The sequence below is a fragment of the Telopea speciosissima genome, chromosome 7, assembly GCF_018873765.1.
Source record: "Telopea speciosissima isolate NSW1024214 ecotype Mountain lineage chromosome 7, Tspe_v1, whole genome shotgun sequence".
In the NCBI taxonomy this organism is placed as follows: Eukaryota; Viridiplantae; Streptophyta; class Magnoliopsida; order Proteales; family Proteaceae; genus Telopea; species Telopea speciosissima.
The window spans coordinates 57,949,624-57,970,251 of record NC_057922.1 but is presented as its reverse complement, the minus strand read 5'-3'; the positions used below and the strand labels follow the sequence as shown (position 1 = coordinate 57,970,251).

Sequence of the window (20,628 nt, the reverse complement as noted above, 5' to 3'; positions counted from 1 at the left end):
AACCATATGGATGTTGTTCTTCATATTCTCCACTACTCGAAGTCAGCTCCAGGAAAAGGAATTCTCTTGTCCCCGCATGATCATCTTCGTATTGAAGCTTACACAAACGCGGACTGGGGTGGTAATCCTGATCGGAAATCTACTTTAGGGTATTGCACGTTTGTTGGAAGTAATCTTGTCGCATGGCATAGTAAAAAAAGAATGTAGTGGCAAGATCCAGTGTTGAAGCAGGGTTCCATGCTATGGCTCAAGGAATCTGTGAGTTATTGTGGCTTTAAAGTTTACTCCAAGATCTTAGTGGTTCTGTTCATCGTCCAATGGTGTTGTACTTTGACAACAAAGTAGCAATTAGCATTGCCCACATCCAGTAACATGACCGTACCAAGCATGTGGAGATTGACAGACACTTCAACAAGGAAAAGTTGGAAAGTGGACAGATTTGTATGCCTTTTGTGAAGTCAAGTGATCAACTTGTTGATGTCTTCACTAAAGGATTGAGTGGAAAGATGTTTCATCCTAATTTGGTCAAGTTGGGCATGTGTGATATCTATGCACCAACTTGACGGGGAGTATCGAGTAGTCAAACCCGAAAGGGTATATTTGTCTTTTACATTCTTTAGTTGTTTAGTCGGCTATGTGAGTTTTAGTCCCACATCACCTATTTGTAATTCTGTCTCTCTTTTCAATATTATAAATGAGCTTGGGGTGATCATTACTCACTCAAGCATTACATCCCATCGTGTTATATTAACAACTTCATAAGCCAAAGCGCCTCAGAAGCAATAATTGGTAACAAGCGCCTTTAAGGGTTGTTCCACATTGGCGCAAGCACTTATGATTAGTTTTTCACTTGTAAGTCCTAAGTTGTAAGCTTCTCAGAGCCCTTGACACCCTAAGAATTGGTCAAAAGTTGCCCAAGTATGACTGAAGGGATACAACACAACAAACAAAATACAAGACCTTGCCTTGACAAGGGGAGAGAGGCAAGGGCTTGTAAAAGAAAGGGGGAAAGACCCCAATAGTACAATCATTTAAATGTGAGTAATACCCATGTTTGAAATTAGTAGAGAAAGACCTTCAAGGATACTCTTGGTACTTTCACTCTTGCAGCCTCAAAGTTTCGTAGAGAAACCACAAATCCCGGTAAGTCCACTGCACTATTTGTCATTTCTCTCCATTCAATTCATATATATGTGTACCAAGTACAATCACTTAACATGACTAATTCTAGGGAAAGAGTTCTTTGTGGGGGAGCGTGGCTCCAACGTGCACACGGGCCAATGGGAGCGCGTTCGAAAGCATCAAGAGGCAGTATGTGCATTAAAACATACTGGAGTGCACTCTCACTCATCTTCTCTAAGAGGCAGAACCGACTAGGTCACGTACGGCTGGAACAGTTGGTGTATGTGCATGAAAACATGAGGCTAAAAATGCAACAAATAAGCATGGGCATGGAGGGTCATAAAGATCCAACCAAGCTTGCCAACATTTTCTAGTAGAGTCAGATAATGAAGACGGTGGAGGGCCGGTGGGAGAAGGAAATATCTGAGAAGAAATCAGATTTGCAGGGGAGAGGAGAATGCACAAGAAGAAGGGAAGGGGGAGGGAAGAAGATCACACAAGCATTTTTGGCCACACAGACACTCACAAACACTTCTCTATTCCATTCTATTCAATCTGTGATTTCATCGTAATACAAACTATTTAAAAGAAGAAAAACCTAAAGGAAACCTAGTAAACTTGGAAACAAACTTTAACAAGAAAACAACATCCTAAGATTGCTAACCAACTCTAACACTTGCAAAAGTATCCCACTTTCTAAAATTGACTGAATAAAATATTATCTACCTAAATAAAATAAATTCCTAATATTCTATTACACCCAAGATTCAAACTGGACCCGATTCAACTCCATCTAGATACCCAACCGGGTTTGGGTCGATCCAAGGTAGTGCACCTACATCAATTCCCCCAGTGTTGAGGAAAACTCGTCCACGAGTTTTATAAAATGGGAGAATTAGAAACAATTGATCGGCATCCATAAATATCGACTTTGATGGGGCAATGATCCAGCACATCTAAAAATCAACTGTTATGATCTTCTGATGGTCGCTAGCAAATGACATCTCTATGATAGGAATCTGATCGTGGGGTTTCACAACTGAAATCTGACAATCAATCAATTCTTTAATTGCAATCTTGATCGGACCGTATACTTCAGTTTGATTGTCGTTTCATTGCCCACATTTTCTTCCATATCTGATCCGCCTTCTGAAGATTGTATCATGTTTGACACCTTATCATAGAAGCTATTATTATCGTCGGCAAGCTCCCGACAACTTGTCTTTAAATCAAGAAGTCCTGTATGGAGATTACAAAGTTCGGTTTGCAATTTACGGAAACCATCCCTAATTGAAAGGAGTAAATCATACCGATCAGCCTCCATGGTGTAGCCAGGTTCAGCTTTGCTGTGAATAAATAGAATCTCTAAGGGCTATTGGGACATCAGAACAAGGAAAGACAAAATAAGGTTAAGAATTGAGGCTGGAGGGCAAACTAGGAATTGAGGCTAAATTAAGGACTCCAGAGAGAGAAAACAGCGTGGGTTGAAACAACAGAGGAGGAGTGTTCCACTTTGAATTGGATTCTACTTTGCAATCGAACAGGAGGATTAGCGAGGAAGACAGCGGGAGAAGCGCATGGCTGCTGAAATCAGGTACGATTTGTTCCCCCTTTTTTGTGTGTTTGTTTCTCGATTTCTCTTCTTTTTTTTTTTCAATCGATGGAACCTGGAAGAGTCGAGAGGGAAAATTGAGAAGAAGGGTGGTCGCTGGAATCAAAGTTGTAGTAAAAGAGGGTGGTGGTATGTTTTTATAGGCGGAAGAAGGGAAGGGTTACAGCGTGATTTGACAGGAGGGTTGGGGTTTCGTCTTCTCTGTTTTTTGCAACATAGATGATCGAATCCTAAAGGGTTGCAGCGGTAAGGGAAGAAGATGGGATTAGATTTCTAGTCTGGAGAGGGTTGCTGTGATAATCGGAGGATTGGGTTGGTGGTTTAGCTAATGCCGTAGAGTTGGCGTTTTGCTGCCTTTTTATTTTTTTCCAATGCTGATAACATACATTAGGAACAGAACAGGAAAAAAGATTTGAGGAAAGAGATGGATCCTTCGGCTCTGATACCAAAATCAGGGGAGGGTCGGTGGGGGAAGGGAATTTCTGAGAAGAAATCAGATTTGCAGGGGAGAGAAGAACGCACAAGAAGTGAGGAGGGAGGGAAGATGAAGATCACACAAGCATTTTTGGCCACACAGGCACTCACAACCACTTCTCTATTCCATTCTATTCAATCTGTGATTTCATCCTAATACACACTATTTAGAAGAAGAAAACCTAAAGGAAACCTAGTAAACTTGGAAACAAACTTTAACAAGGAAACAACATCCTAAGATTCCTAATCAACTCTAACTCTTGCAAATGTATCCCACTTTCTAAAATTGATGGAATAAAATATTATCTACCTAAATAAAATAAATTCCTAATATCCTACTCGACCCTATTCATCTCCATCTGGATACCCAACTGGGTTTGGGTTGTTCCAAGGTAGTGCACCTACATTAGAGGATCCCCTTTATGAGTGGGTGAAGGATCGAGGTAATATAGCTAGTCAGAGCATTAACGTTGACAAGTTTATGGCATCTCAAGAAGGCTGTGTTCATTCAGAAATAGCCCAACTTTTTGAGTCATAGGCTGGCCCCTGACGGGGATGTTGATGAGGACATCGACTTGTCGTTTCTAGTGGCCACACTAGCACACCGTCCCAATTTGATGGTAGGGTAACGGTGATGGGGATGAGGGGGGTGATAGACATCAAGGGATGCGCCAGACGTACCACCAACAAGAGCCAGATCCAGAGCCTGAATTGATCTGCTTCACAAGCGAGACTCAGTTCGATCATGCAGCACAAGATGAGGAACATGGGTCCATGATGCAAGTGCCTCCACACGTGCAAGCTACTTGAGATGCCCACGTCGTTAGTCCATACCACCATATGATGAGGATGATAGCATGGAGTCCCTGGACGTCAATGTTACGAGCTTGATTGACATTCTCTGAGGTCTGGGTATGGAGAAGAGCGACGTGCACCATAATATGCCACGGGGAGCACCGGTTTCGACTATGTTGGGTATGTCCAATTTAGCTCTTCATAGTCATTACCCTCTGAGTACAAGGGTCAGTCACACACTGGGTCATCTTTTGTGGACAGCATATTCTCATTCCCCGCGCCCAGCCATGCATGTCGGCGCTGGTTCCACAAACACCACCTAATAGCAGTGGGTCTTGATTGAGTACCTCCAGTATGTTGATGATTCCATTTATAGGGCCGTTGTGGAGGAATTCTAGCATTTCTTCAACTATATACTCAGAGGGTAATAATAAAGTCAGGGGATAACTTAATTCGGTAGCACCAACAACATTCTAATGGTTTTGATCCTACGCGGAACTCGATCGCATACTAGGAATCTAGAATGGGCATAGAGTTGACTTTTTGCTTGTATTGTTGACTCTGATATATATCACTCCTTGTATCAAACCATATATGATGCATGATTATGAAATGGTTAATAATTTGATGTCCATTCATTCTTAATGCATATTTAAGTTGTTTTACTTGAATTATATGTATTCTAGTACTAAAGATTGTGTGGAATAGGCCCTATTAAAGAATGTATACAGCGTACACTACCTAGAGACCGAATTCAAACTACCATTTTAGGGGTGATTATTAAAAAACTAAGGGTTCTATTATATATACAGGGCCTAAAATAGGGTTTCCAAGAAGTTTCAAGACCAAATTTGGCCCTCAAAACCCATCATCAAAACCTGCTGGAAAAAGTGTGCAGGTTTCAACTGAAATTTTGGTTTCAGCTCGAAACCAAAACCTGGAACCTTGGGTGGAACCTATAGCAACTCTTGCTCCCAAATCCAAACTTCATTCAATTCTTCAAAACTTCCACAATGGGAATACAATACAACATCTTATATTGTCCAACTGTAAGAAGCTAAGACAAAACTCCATCAAGAAGCTAACTTGTCCCTGAAGTTTCATAAGCCCTAAGACAATAACCTAAAAAATACAAGAAGTGAAATCTCATCACATCACCTTCATAAGCTTATCAAAGTCACCCACCCTCACTGGGCCACATGGACAAATGATGTAGCTATCCCGACTGTTGGATAGAGAGTTTATGGTCTGGCTTAGCCACGAATCAAATTTTAGATCATGATTTAATCAACTTTCATCCCATGTATGTCTATGCAAGGCCCCCACACTCCAACCACTACTCTGCACTTCCCCATTGCCCCGATTCTTCAAATCTTTACTTTGCCACTTGAAAGACTCTGTTTTGGGGCAAATTTGACATGTGAGCAGGGGATCTTGGGGTCTATCTGTCCACAAAATTTGAACATCAACCGATATGCTACATGGTAGATATTTGGTCTGCATGCCAGAAATTTTGCCTTCCCAACTTGCATTCTTTAAATTGATACTTTGCAAGTCCCACGACATAATAATAACCCCCCCCCCCCCAAATCAAACAAACTTGATGCAATGGCTGTTCCCCCCCAAATCAAACAAACTTGATGCAATGGCTGTTATGAAATACCCAGGTATAGAAATTCTTCACAAAATATGCATCCATAGCAACAAGCTTAAGGCCAAATGGCAACACAAAAGTGGGGTTCAACTACAATGAAATTGTGTCAGCATATTCATTTGCAATTTAAGATACGGTAATAATTTTCATTTACAAAAAAGAAGTTAGGCTAAGAAAACCAAGAGTATACCCTTAATTAAAGGAAGATTGATAGAATATTAGTACCTAATATTATTGATATACTTATAAAGGACTAGCCTAGAGGGATGGACACAGAAACCAATAAGGGACCAAAAGGTTCAGTCATCTTGGAGTTTTCCCATCTTGATCTACAGAAATAGATACAGTCAAATGAACCGGCTTATCATCTTTAAGACCATCAACTCAGGGCTGTTGAACCAGTAAACAGGCAGTTCGACACAATATTTTCTAGCACAATGAATTTGTTCTCCCCTAGATAGAGCCACCTGTTAATACTGCCGAACTGGTTCACTCACACAGGTTTATTTTGCAGTTCATTTACAACAGTGACCAGTAGTTAAGCTACTAACCTTAATTCCGGTCCTTGGTGCATCCAAGGCATCATAATATATATCAATTAACTGAAGCATCTTCTTCTTCAGACATTCTTTTTCCTCCACACATTCATCTCCTAAAACCAGTAGACGATCCATAAAAGATAACCAGCTGTCTGATGCTATACCAGCAGCATGACTGGAACAGACAAGAAACCAGTTCAGCTGTCAGTATAATTGAGGCACAGTAGGATTCAAATGTATACAAATTAGCAATGAAAAGGAACACAAAGTCCCCTTCTTAGCAACTAGTTGAGAGTAACTATTCATAATTCATGACCATCAAAATTTGCATAAATGTTACTCACTTGTCTTCCATTAAGAAAATTAGTAATGGAATGAAATCCCAATTACAGAAATCCCAGTTCCTAAAACCCTAAATGTCATAAAACGTTGAATGAATGACAGCCAGTAATTCCAAAATCAGGGAAACCACAAGAGGGGGAAAAATAACATCCAATTCATGGAATCATTTTGGAATTTAAATCCTGCCAGTTGTGTTTTAGTAAGTTGGAATGCTCTTCTATACTAATCACTATTTCTCTGAACCAAACGCATTGAAAAGCTGTGAAAGGAGAAAAACACTAGGCAATCCCAGAGATCTTGAAACAAAATCTCCCTCTGGCTTGACCCATGGCACCCCAACGGTGTCCTCTATAATTTCCTTGGTGTGAGAGCTGTCTACACTTCTGGCATTCCCAAGTCCGCCCCTCTCTCTATCATCATTGCCCATGGCATTTGGACCCCCCCTCCCCCTTCCCCCCCCCCCCCCACCTTCTCCCGTTTCTAGAACTCCCTCCCCCACCTCCCCTCCCCAACCCATGTGGACAAGACCATCTGGCTTCCCTCTACGAATGGCCTCTTCACTTTCAGCTCAGCCTGGAACCTAGCCAGATCCCATGCCCCAAATGTCAGTTGGCACAAACTTATCTGGTTCAAAGGTCACATCCCTAGACATAGCTTCCTAGCCTGGAGAACCCTCAGACTTTGCCTCCCAACCCAAGCTTTCCTTCTTCACAGAAGAATCCCAGTTTCCCCCTCTTGTATCCTTTGCTGGACCGGCCATGAAGACATAGACCACCTATTTTTTGACTGCCCTTTCTCTTCTACCATCTGGGAAAAAGCCCTTTCCTTTATCTGGCCTCGCAAAAGGAGACCCCTCCCCTTTGCTAGAGAGTGGCTTTGGCTGGACATGAGTTTTCCTGGGCAAACTACGTGCGACACTATTGGCAAGCTTGTTTTTGGAGCGGCCCTGTATCACATTTGGATGGAAAGGAACCTTAGGAGATGGACCTCCAATTCTCGTTCGTTCGACTTGATTTGGAAAGCCATCTTTTTTTACGTCTCCTCTAAGCTTGGTGTTTTGCCTTTGAAGGCTCTTCCGGACACCCCAAGGAACAGGCATATTGTTGTATCCTGGGGTTTAGATAGCTCTATTTTGAGAACCCGTTAGTTGGTTCGCTCCCGCTTTCCCCTCTTCTCCCTTTGTATATTCCCTCCCCCCCTTTCCCCTTTCTCCTCTTTGGTACTACATTATTTATTCACCAAAAAAAAAATTTTGGTCAATGAACTGTCCAACCTGGGAGCTTATATTGGAAAACTCTGATTGTCAAATTTTCACACCTGGCATGCTACGTTTATACAAATAATTAAAAATAACATATATTCTTCTTGACATGCTTAAAAACTAAGCTCACTTTAACTTCAACACATTATTTACCATTGACTGACCACCTAAAATGCATAATAAAATCAGTGGTTTAAACTTATATCAACACAGCAGATTGTAACAGTAAACAGAGGCTCTGTCTTGTTTATGGAGTCCAATCTTTTCTTTTCTTTTTTGTAGGGGTTGGGGGGTGGGGTGAAGTGTGTAAATGAATAAGAAACAGTAAAAGCAAAATGCAGATAGAATGGTGCAAGATAGGAATCCCACTTTACAGGCTTCAATCATGGTATCCCAAATGATTTGATGGCTTTGACACGTAGTCTTACAGTTTGTCATACAGTTCTGAACACACATCATTTGGGCTGTGAACAAACTGATGTAGATCACAAGTCCATATGTACCTGCAGGAACAAGCCCCAAAACCAGCACATCAAGGTTGTGGATTCGACTTCTGTGAGAGGCAGCATGGTCTGATGATGTGGCAAGTTTTTGTTGGTTCGATGGAGCATCACCTAAGGCAGCCCCAGCCCAGAGAGAAGCATGACAGACTATAAAATAAAATAAAAAAGTTACTGTCCACATGAACAGTACCCGAACTACTGTTCACGTGAACAGTGTTATGGATCCATAAGCCTTGTATTTTTTTTTATTTTTTTTTTAACCCGAATATTACCTGGGACCCGGGTTGGCCCCTAAACCTTGTATGGAGTAGGAAATCCAAGCAAAAATTTGAGATTTTATGGGCCCCACTGAAGATAGCAAGAGAAAACTGATTTTGTTGCTGCCTAATAGTTTCTATTTTAGTCTTTCCTTTTGTTTTAGAAGGCTGAAATATAAAGCCTTAGTAGTTTCTAATTAAAGTTAGTTTCTATTTTCAATAAGTTCCCATTGTCACTAGTTGTTAGGTTTAGTAGTTTCTATTTCCTACTTTCTACTGAAGGAAGTTTCTATTTTCTACCTTCTATTTTGAAATCTTGCCTAAGCTATTAATAGGCCCCCTACTGTAAGGAAGGAACAGAAATGGAGAATAAAATTTGTGGCCAAGCTTGCCATCGGTTATTGAAGAAATTCCATGTTTCAACAATTGGGATAGCTGTGGGTGAGAGAGCCATTCCCCTACCCCCTAACCCACCCCCCTCCTTTGTCTGACAAGGTGTGTACAGTTTGAAGACAAAGAAGACAGTTGGTGCTTGGTCATTTAATGTTTAATTTTCTTTGTCAATTTTCATGTAAGTTTGCTCTAGGGGCAAGGGTAGACTGAATTTTTTGGTTTTCATTCTAAACACTGTTGCGTGGGTGTGTGACAAGCATAGTTGGGGTTGTAGCTTCAAAAACAGTGGATGCTGTGTCGAATCTTGTAACGGGGTCGGTGCTCCAGTGTAGTTGGTGCTCCTATGTCGTGGGTGCGATACGAATTGTGGATTGGTGCTCCTGGCTGTGGGTGCAGTCAAACTTACAGTATTGTGCTTTATACTGAGGCTGGATTTGAGTTGTAGCTCAAACGGTCATTTGCACCATGGATGTAGGCACACTGCCGAACCACATATTGCCTAGTGTTGTGGTTTGTGATTTTGCTTTCAGGTGTTTACTGACGAGTGTGCATGTGAGGCAAGTTGTGAGGAATGTTTTTAGAAATCACTGATTCACCCCCCCCCTACTCTCAGTGATCCATTGGGTATAAGACATTTATGCCATATTTGCTTAATATAGGATGGATATCAAGTTAGGAATATCGGATCCCCTTAAGACCTCCATCGACTATAATATATGTAGATGAGAAACATTAAATCATTACTCCTCACAACTTGATCCAGTACATCATCACAATATGATCCAGTAAAACTTTACTAAATAAAGTTGTGAATGCTGTTGAGTAGTATTGAATCATTAACAATGTATCATTGTATAATACTATTATATAAAAATATAGACTAGCATTGGAAACTTTTCCACTGGAGAAAAATGTCCCCTTTCATAACAAGTATTTCTCTCTCCGAGATTCCTCCCCAGTTTGAGCATACCAGGAAATGTTGCTAGAATATGACTAGATCGACAGGTTCACATTATTGGAATCATAGTTAAAAAATTTAGTAAAATTTCACCGAACTTTTGCTAATTTCAGCATGTCTGAGACGAAACAGGAGGCGAACGAAATAAGCATTGTTTCATCGAAATTTCAGTCATTTCGTTTCAGTATTTTGCCCATTTCGGCTGTTCCCCCCCCCCCCCCCACGCCGGAACTCATGGGAAAAAGTACACTGTTTCGATGAAATTTCGGTATTTCACTCATCTCAGTCTGACGAAACGACGAAACAAAACGAGTTTTCGAACCTTGATCCCTCTCACCACCTAGGTTTCATCTTCAGGTTCAATTGCTTGTTTGAAAGTCGTAACTCAATGTCAAATCTCTGAACCTCCATAAGTTCTTCCTTTCTGGCATTTTTTCTAGTCTATTCGTGCACTGAATCCTGGAATTTGCAAGAAAGAAACCAATACGGATCGAGTGAGTTTGTATTGATTATAGTCACATTAAGATCAAAGAGACATGTGAGTTTTCCTCAAAATGCAATCTTATTGGTGGCATTTCTTAGATTCAATCCTGAGCTTATGCTTCATTCTTTTTTCATCGTGTGAAATTGATTCGTAAATTTATCTGCATCAAAATGTTTCGCTTTGATTCTCATCAGAAAAGAAAATAAAATCAACTATTTATTCGGCTTTTAGTTTTGATCAGAATTCTAAGTTTCTCGATTTCTGTGTTTGTTCTTTATCTTTCTTCTTTTCGCATTTTGAAATTCTCTGCATCCGTGGCACCATTGCTCGACATAAATGTCATTCCAGCAGAAAGGACCAGCGATGGCTCTTGCCACTATTTGTAGATTAGTTAGACCTCTGAACCAACAGATCTCCTAGCACTCCAAAGACAACTTGTTTTCCTATAATGCCAAGTCCAACTCTCTATGCAAAGATAGGAAGTTGGAGGATTACTTTTAACCAAAATGGTACAGAATGTAGTTTTCCCAATGATATTACGTACTTGATACTGATTGATTCTTTCTGCAAAAAAGGGACACTGAATGTGGCACTCTATCACGGAAACGGTTAAATATCCAGATTTTCTTACTGGACGGGACAATAAGACATATCTGGTCGGCATCCAATCTTTTACAACCCTAATCATCTGATACAAATATAGAGGGTCTACTAGATACACATAATGATGATAAAAACAATGTATAAAAAATAAATATCAAAACCTCATACATAACCATGCCCAATACTCGATGAATATACAATAAGTCTGTCATCAAATAAGAAGCCAGTTAATCAACTAAACAAATACAAGCACATAAGAATCGAGGCACTCAATAAGGCATCAATCACTTAACTCACTAAGATTTCATTTGCCCAATTCTGTCTGCCACATGTAGTTAAGATCCACTATGACCATATGTGGCTGCAGAGCGCCAGAGCTATTAATCAATTTAGAATTTAACATTATAATATTCTCCCAAAAAATATAATTTTTGTTCCTTCCAGAATTTTTAGGAACTCCAGAAAATCACAAAAAGACTGTTTAATTTTCATATGGGGAAAAAATACAGATTGCAACCCGATGTATTCCCCCTCGTAGTAATTGTTGGATTATATGGGCCAGAATACCGTCGGGAGTATTCTGGATTTTTTACTGTTTTATTCTTGTTTCTATTATGTGGGTTTAGTCCCACATTACTTATTTGTAATTCTGTCCTCTATTTTCAATAATATAAATAAAGAGCTTGGGGTGATCAAAAATCATCCAAGCCTTATTCTCTAATTCAGATCTGTTCACAATAATATATTGTATTTTAGTGCTACTATGTATTACTTAAGAATTTTTCATAATTAAATTAAAAAGTATATCATATAAAAGAACTACCAAAAGCAACCACGAAACATCCCAAGCAATGCTTTACTATGTATGCTACGTACTCATCTTCTTGTTGCATAATTTATTTTAATGTTGACATTTTTTAATTCTTTGATAACATAAACAAACTAATTTTCATACAAGAAATGTAAATTACAAAGCACCAATTTGTAGATTGGCTCAAAGTAATCAACATGTTGTATGACATCTTTCAAAAAAATTTACACCAGTTTTTATTTGTATTCATCCATCTGCCACTTGATTTTTCATCTCTGGTAACAAATTTAAAAGGGGCGGGGGAAGGAGGAAGAAAGACCGTAGCTTATTGAGTCCTACATTGAACAGACAAGTTTTTGCAATAACATCCATAACTACAAAGATAAATAAAGAAACAATATACTTATGTTTCTACTCAGTAACAGCACAATTCATTCACTGAAACAATTTGACTCAAAAAACAGAAAGAAAAAAAAATAAAACGCGAGAGTGCACCTCGGTTGAAAGCGAATATCTAAGAATTGCTGAAAAAGCTTTCTCTCCAATTCCTCAGGAGAAAAATCAGTTGGTTTCTGGAGTCCTGTGCCTTTTGCTGCGTAAGTGCTTGTCCAGGGTTCACTTGGTCTGAAACATTGTAGTAGCTAGATAGAATGCAATAATGTGGTCAGCGATGCAAGAATCCAAGTTATGTCACTTCTCTAAAAAAAAATGACCACCAAGCCAAGCGAAGTGTCAGTACACATGTAGTTCAAACATGGTTGTATCGATGCCACAACATGGCAAATATAGAATCTACTACTTTGTACAAACATTCACAGGTATAAATGATGTAGACAACAAACTTGTGTGTAATGACTTGCGTGTTGCATAACACATAAATATGTAAATTACCATATATTCCGAAACACATGGTAACCTAAGTAACATTTTGACAACTCTGAAACAACATTTGGGACACAGTAATGAAAGTTTATACGACACCCACATTGATTCAATTACCAATTAAAATTTCTAGGAATTGGCCTTGCAATATCATGTTTACTACAATATACAGACAACTGTACATGTACATGTAATGGATAACCTATATGACAGTCAATTTGTTATCCTTTCTCCTGGTGATGGTGAAAAAAAATGGATGAGCGATTAAGTGCACCAAGTCAAGATACCAGAACCAAATGGCATACCATACACACAGTAGTTTTTAAAGGAGAAAATATAATCTTTGTGAAACACAATTGTTAAACTAGTTAAATCTCATAGTAGCAAACTGACAGGGGCCCATTGGAGGGCTTATAAGCCAAGCGAAAAGGCAAGTGAAGGGAGATCAAATATCCATTTTTTAAAATTTTTTTGTATATACATAGGTTTATTAAATCTATGCACACCATCAAAGAAGCCATACATAAAAATAAAAAAAAACAAAAAAAAACCCAAGGTCCAAGAAAAAAAAATTATAATCCAACTTATTAATGCACTTCATAGAGACGAGTGATTAAATAGTCACAGCGGGAGGCAGAAAATACAGAACCAGGGGTAAAGCCATTATTTTAGAATTTTATTTATCAACATCGTGGATAGACAAATTGATTAGTTTTGGGAATCCTGGAAGAAAAACATATTTATGTACGAGAGATATTAGAAGATTCTTATGCAGATCTTATTCTTTAACATATGCACTGTCAGATCCATTGGTTTGAGCATCCTATCTAGTTGCTTGTTGACATAGGGATTAGGGAAGGTCCTTGGTGAGGCTCATTGAAGGGTGGGTTCCCCCCATTACGTATGCACCTGAGTGATATCTCTCCTCCCATACATGTACACCAGTGGGACATCCCAAGGCTGTTGGGAGATGACCCAATCATTCATCTCTACCACAGATCACAAAAGTACACAATTTTGCTCATTTTGGTTCTATCACCCAATATTTGTTCAATGTAAATCTCAGAACTTAAACCTTCAATTTTATTATAAAGAAAAAGAATCAAGCTAGTGATCATGGTTGTCACAGCATCTAGATGAGCCAAAGCAGTGCCAGGGCATCTTGGCATGCGCCTAGTCGAGTGTTTGTATGTAAATAGGGGTACGGTGCTTTTTTATTTAGTTCAAGCTGGATTTTCCTTCTTCTCTTATTTGTACAATCCAGCTTGAGGGGGAGTGTTGGAATATGTAATCCAGAATACCGTGGGGGTATTCTGGTCCCTTTGGGGTTAGTTTATTTTTTATGTTATTAAGTGTAAGTCGGCTATGTGGGTTTTAGTCCCACATCGCCTATTTTAGTCTCTTGTAAATTTCCCCTCTATTATAAATAGAGGGGCTTACCTATCAATTAATATAAGCAATTATTCTCTCTTCTCTTCTGTCTCTAAGGTTACTGGTTACTGGTTATAGGTCCTAGGTTTTCTACATGGTATCAGAGCTAGGCAACCAGTGACTGATTCTCTCCAAGATTGCCGGTTTAAGAGTCGTTTCAAGGTTCTCCGATTTATGGAGAAACCCTAGTTCATAAAAAAAAAAAAAGAGAACTAGGGTTTCGTTTCGGTTTCGTATTGGTTTATTCTCCTGGTTGTTTCAGCACCACAAGCTATCATTCTTGGTCTGCATCTGCTGCTACTGCTATCGACATGTTATTGCCGCTGCTATAATTATCAAGTTCTATTATGCCCTTTTTTGCCGCTGGAATTGACTCTAAAGGAGTTGATTGCAGAATATGATAGAGTGGATGCCCTGCTACTACTACGATACCCATCGTTTGAAGCATTTTTTATGGAGTCCCTATGATCAAGCTGCTACCGCCAGATTCAGTTGCAGGTTTTTTCTTCTCCATCTTGCAGGGATTTCCAAACTCGATTTTGTCTTCCAGGTTTCAGATCTGGTTTTTTGAAGAACAGACATCAATTTGCTGAATATGGTTTGTCGATGGAGTATATGCTGTCTCCTGGAGTCAATTGCTGCTTCGTTTGCTTATCTGGGTATTGATTTGCTGAATCTATTTGCACTTGTAATGCTCCTATCGATGCTGATGTTGCTGCCTGCGATTCAAATTTCGTATTTGATTTGTATCGCTGCATCTGGAGGAGAGTTTTGGAGTTGTGGCTGGGTTTCGTAAGGTTGAAGTCGATGAGCTGCCGCTGGTTCCTCTTCTTCCTTGATTTCTGCTGCCGTTTGGAGCCTTGAGGTTGAACTGTTGAAGACGATGGGTTCTCCATACTCACGGTTCATTCTCCCCTATTAACCTATTTGGTATTTAATGCTCCTATTACCCTTCCTTAATTATTACCCATCTTTTTCATGTCTATTTACATATTGCCATAAAGAGTTTGCTCCTTCCAAGTCTGTCCCCGATTTATAAATCTGATTCCCTACATGACCCATTACTTTCTTATTTACCAAGGGCCCTTGCAAAATTCTGGTTATTTACGGAACTGCCATTACCTTTTAATACATTCTCCTATTTGACTACCCAATTGACCCTTGAAAATTCTGGTTTATTACCAGTTTGCCCTTTGGCTTGGATTGTATTTAAAAGTGGATTTCCACCAAATTACAGTCATGCCATCCTTTTTTGCAACACCGTTCCCTTTCAATAATTCTAATTCCCTTCATATCCCAAAACATAACTTTGGCATATACCCATAACCCCTTTGGAAGTTCATGGTATTTTCTAATTTGTCATTTCTTCCTTTTCCATTACCCTTAGCACCTCTTGGAAAAATCTGGAATATTATGTTTTTGCCCTATCTCTTACATCATCTCTGTTATGTCCACGTGTACTACACGTGAGGGGGGGATTATGTACAGTACACCTGCAGACATTGCAGAACGCAGAACTTGCAAGAACATCGGTGCAAAACATAGAAGATCAGTGTTTTCCACCATTGCTATTAGGTATCCTTTGTTATTGGGTTGAGTTTGCCGTAAGGGGGAGATTGAAGTATTGAAGAGTATTGAAGATATCTGGTTGTTGCCTATTTGAGGACTTTCAGTTGGGTTGATACAGTTTTTTTCCGCTGCTTGATTCAGATTGTTTCCGGTGCTTGCTGCTCTAGTTATTTCACTTCAAAATTCTATGTCATTGTGACAATCTGAGATTCATCACTGGATAGCTATTGAAGATCGTTGAAAGCTGCCTTTTTTGGAAGACATTCCAGTCCCGGTTTGCTGATCATGTCTGTCCAAGTTTTAAAGATCTATTTTTCAAGTTCTTGAATGTTTTTTTTTTTTTGGGTGTATAAATGAATTCATTACCAAGGAAAAGAGAAACAAGGGCCCCCTTAGGGGGAAAACAACAGCCAACGGCTAATGAAAATCAGCTAGGGCCAGCTGAAGAAGAGAAAGAAACATTTGGGAAACCCCAGAAGACAACAATTAGCATGTTCCTTGGGGTGTCAGAACAAAAGGAGGGACGAGTTGACAAAAGTTTGGAGGAGATTTCAAAGGAAATGGAGTCCCAAATCTGCTGATAAGAACGAGAATTGGAGGTCCATTTCCTAATATTTCGCTCCATCCAAATGTGATTTAGCGCAGCACAAAAAGCCATCTTCCCCACAGTGTCACAAATAGAAGCCCCTCCGAAAGTCATATCTATCCAAATCCATTCTCTAGAGAAAGGGAGAATTCTTCTCTGGGCGGGCCAGCACTTAGATAGAATACCTTTCCAAATGGCTTTGGAGGTCGGGCATTCAAAGAAAAGATGATCCGAGTCTTCCAAGTTGTTCCAACAAAGGCAGCAAGCATTTGGAACTTGTATGTGACGCCTGCGGAGGAAAGCAAGGGCAGGAAGACAGTTGTTGAAGACTCTCCAAGCAGTGAAGGAATGGCGCGGAATATGATGCTTGAACCAGAGGAGCTTCCTCCAACCAACCAAAGGGCCTTTGGATCGGATAAGATTCCAAGCTGCCTTGGAGGAGAAATTTAGCGAACCATCAGCTGTCCAGGAGACACAGTCACCTCTAGAAGGCAGTCTTCTTTGGATGGACAGAAGGTCATTCCAAAGAGGAGAGAGAGACTAGGAGGAGGAAGGGGGAGGAGGAAGGGGGAGGAGCCCACTCATTGAGATGAAGGATGTCCGCAACAAGAGCCATTCTGTGAAGGCATGAAGCATAGATCGTCCTTGGTGTGAAAAGGATCCCTTTAGGGTGCCAGTGATCCAGCCAAAGGGAGGTAGAGAGGCCGCCTCCAATGCGGGAGTGGATATAGGGGAGAGCAAGGTGGCAGGACTCCAGGATCTTGCGCCAAACCCAAGAAGCATCAGTAGAGATGGAAGCAGTTCAGATGGAGTCTTGTCGAAGAATCCTCGAATAAATCCAATCAACCCAAATGCTCTTCTGTTTAGAAACAATCCTCCAGATCAGCTTGATAATACCAGCCTTGTTGACTTCTTTAATTCTTTTTATGCCCAGCCCTCCCTCCATTTTTGGGAGACACACAGAAGCCCAAGAGGTGGGGTGGAGAAACCTGGATGTCTCAGCTCTCTTCCAAAGAAAGAAGCAAGCAAAGATTCTATGGACTTGATGGTAGCTTGCGGGAGACCAAAGATTCCAGACCAATAGATATAGGAGGCTTCCAAGACAGATCTGATAAGGACCAGCCTACCCGCATAAGATAGGAGCTTGCCTTTCCACAACTGCAGTCTTTTTCTCATGAGGTCCAGCATGGGGGTGCAATGGTGAGCAGTCAATCTAGCCGGAATCAACGGAAGGCCCAGGTACTTGATAGGAAAGTGCCCCTCTTGGAAGCCTGATTTGACAAGGAAGTCCCCTTTGTGAAGCTCTGGAAGACCCGCAAAGAAGATAAGGGACTTGGAGGGGTTGATCGCGAGACTGAAAGCTCATGGAATTGCTGTAGGCAAAGCATAATACACTCGAGAGAAGCAATGGAAGCCTTTGAGAAAATCATCAAGTCATCAGCAAAAGCAAGAGGGGTGAGCTTTAGAGCTTTGCACTTCGGAATAGGGGGGATAAGCTGTTGATCAGTACATGTCTGAATTTGCCTAGAGAGAACTTCCAAGGCCAAAGTGAACAAGTAAGGAGAAAGGGGACACCCTTGCCAAATCCCAACAGAAGCTCCAAAATAACCTGCAGGACTGCCGTTGATAAGGACCGAGAAGTTTGGGGAGGAGATGCAACAACTGATCCAGTGAACAAAGGGGATAGGGAACCCCATCTTGAGCATGACTTGAGAGATATAATCCCACCTTAAGGAATCAAAGGCCTTGTGAATGTCGATCTTGAGAAGGATAGCTGGCCCATGGTTTTTCCGTCAAATCCTCTAACTATGTCATTACGAGCAAAATGTTGTCGAGAGATGTTTCTTCTTGGGATGAAAGCGATTGGTTATCACGACCAACAGATCCACAACCTTGAGTCTTCCGGCTAGGATCTTAGCAATAAATTTGTAGAGGATATTGCATAAGGCTATGGGCCGAAGTCATTCATAGCCAAGCACCATCCTTTTTGGGGATGAGGCACGAGAAAGTATGGTTGACCCCATTGATCTGGCTGGGATTGTAGAAGAAGCTTTCAATGGCTGCAATGAGATCCAATTTGATGATGTCCCAGGTCGAGAGCAAGAACCCCATGCTAAAGCCATCTGGCCCAGGAGCACCAGACACTTTAAGGGAATGAATAGCTACCAAGCTCTCATCTTCTTTGGGGATGGAGCTAAGGATATCTATGTGACTGGGAGGAAGGAACTTGTTGAGTAAATGGCTGGGCGGAGGAGTATCTCCCATCGAGGGGCATTGAAGATGCCCTTGAAGTCTTGAACAGCCAGGTCCTTTATATCCTTGGCATGCTTGTAGCAAGAGAACCATCATTGGAAGTGAGTTGAGTGATGGAGTTTGCGTTGACATTGGCCTTGAAAGAACGATGGAAGAAAGCAGTATTTGAATCCCCCAAATCAAGCCATTTGATCCTGGACTTTTGCTTGAGGAAGCTCTCTTCCCGTGAGAGCAAAGAAGTAAGCTCACAGAAATAGTCTTCTCGGCTTCAGCCAAAGGAACATTGTGCAAATCGCTCGCAGCTGAATCTGAACAGTGGCCAATCTCTCTTTGCACTCAGTAACTTGGAGAGAGATATCCCCAAAGGTGCTTCTATTCCAAAGCTTGAGAGCTTCCTTGACATTACGGAGTTTTTTGGAGAACGCGATAAGGGGAGAGGAGAAAGCCAGCACAGGTTTGGACCAAGCATTCAGAAGCGTGGGAAGGAAGGTTGAGTGAGAAGACCACATGTCAAAATACTTGAAGGGTTTGGGGCCAACGGAGATGTAAGGCTGGATGGAAAGGGATATAGGGGAATGGTCAGAAATGCCTGGACTATCAAAAGAAGCCTAGGAGGAAGGGAAGGAGGTGAGCCAGGCTTCGTTGACTAAGACTCGGTCTAGCTTGCAACTGATACGGTGGCATCCAGATCTTTTGTTGCTCCAAGTAAGGGGAAAGCCTGTCCACCGAAAATCATTGACCCCAATGTCATCAATACAAGAGTTGAAACTGTCCATAGCCTCCAAGTCGAGATGATTGCCACCTTGTTTTTCATGGTCGCGGATGACATTGAAGTCACCCCCAGGCCCCAAGGAAGAACACCAATACTGCTGCGTGGCACGCAGTCATCCCGAAGAAGAGATCTTTGGATGGGGCAGTTGAGAGCATAAATGGCAATGAAGAGAAAGGAGTCAAGGCCGAAGGATCGAGAATTTAAGGTGGAGAAATTGGGAGGAAGAGGAAAGAAGGGAGATGGAAATTTTTCTAGGATCCCAAATGACCCAGATACGACCATTCGGATGGGAGGAATAGTTAGAAAGGAGGGACCAGCCAGGGGCGATGTACAAGAGGATATTTGCAGAATTTTGCTCCTTGATATGAGTTTCAAGGAGACAGCAGAAGACAAAGCGAGAGGAGCAAATTTTGGAGCGAACAGTGGCTTGTTTTTAGGCAGAGTTTAGGCCTCGAGAATTCCAAATCAGGCCTTGGATCATTGAGGAAAGGGGAGAAGGGGCAGGGGGGACTCCAAGAGTCTAGCCATAACCGATCGAGATCTGGTAGCACTTCGATGCCTCCGTTTGTAGGAGCATAGGCGAGAGGAATTGCAGGAGGTGCAATGAGGTAAAACAGCAGGTGTGCCGGGTGAAGGGGATGAAGAAACTGGGTTTTGGGCCAGGGATGGGTAGAAAGGCAAACCCGACCCGAGGGCAAGGGGGGATAAGTGATGGGTTAAAGCAGTGGCTGTACCAAGAACCGAAGGGTTTAAGTTTGAATGGGCCGAGCCAACAAGGACATTGCACAACTGGCCCAAAGCAGTGACATCAGCTGGAGTGGGCCCCAAGGATGACGCAGGAAGGAAGCCTGACGAGGCGTTTATCTCTAAAAGCCTAAGGAGGGACGAGGCTCGAGATAAAGACGAGGTAGCAGAAGACGGCAAAGGAAGGCTTTCCAGGGTTGGCAGCGATGGCAAGTCAGTGGGAGAGCTGGAAATGGGAATTTCAGAGTCATGGGCTTCCGACATCTTGGACCTGCTGCGAGGCAAGACATCAAAGTAGAGTTTTCGGGGCAATCAAGAGCTTCTGTGTCGTCGCCATCAGCCAAAAGGCTGAATCTGTTCCAAGTCAGAGCAACCTGGTCAACGGTACCTTCCTTTTGCATCGCGGGAGTTTGGTGAGAGCTCTAAAGAGGGTTTCGGTGACCAGATCTGTGCCTTCTTCTACCCCTGGACCTGCGACGATGACGAAGAGAGCTTTGGAGCAGAGGGATTAACTCGACAGCTGCCGAATGAGAGACACCCTCCTGCAAAGGACCTTCGCAACCCAGGCAAAGCAACGGCCAAA

The 20,628-nt window shown here is 41.5% G+C and overlaps 1 protein-coding gene across 1 annotated transcript in view; it reads right to left on the bottom strand.

The window, feature by feature from the left end:
* LOC122670062 (probable RNA-dependent RNA polymerase 5) overlaps positions 1-20,628 on the bottom strand; it is a 105,372-nt gene that overhangs the window by 14,149 nt on the left and 70,595 nt on the right. The window contains exons 14-15 of the mRNA XM_043867015.1: positions 12,304-12,449; positions 6,209-6,371 (exon numbers count right to left, since the gene is read on the bottom strand). Coding sequence (XP_043722950.1) covers positions 6,209-6,371; positions 12,304-12,449 — 309 coding nt within the window. The remainder of the gene's footprint in view (positions 1-6,208; positions 6,372-12,303; positions 12,450-20,628) is intronic.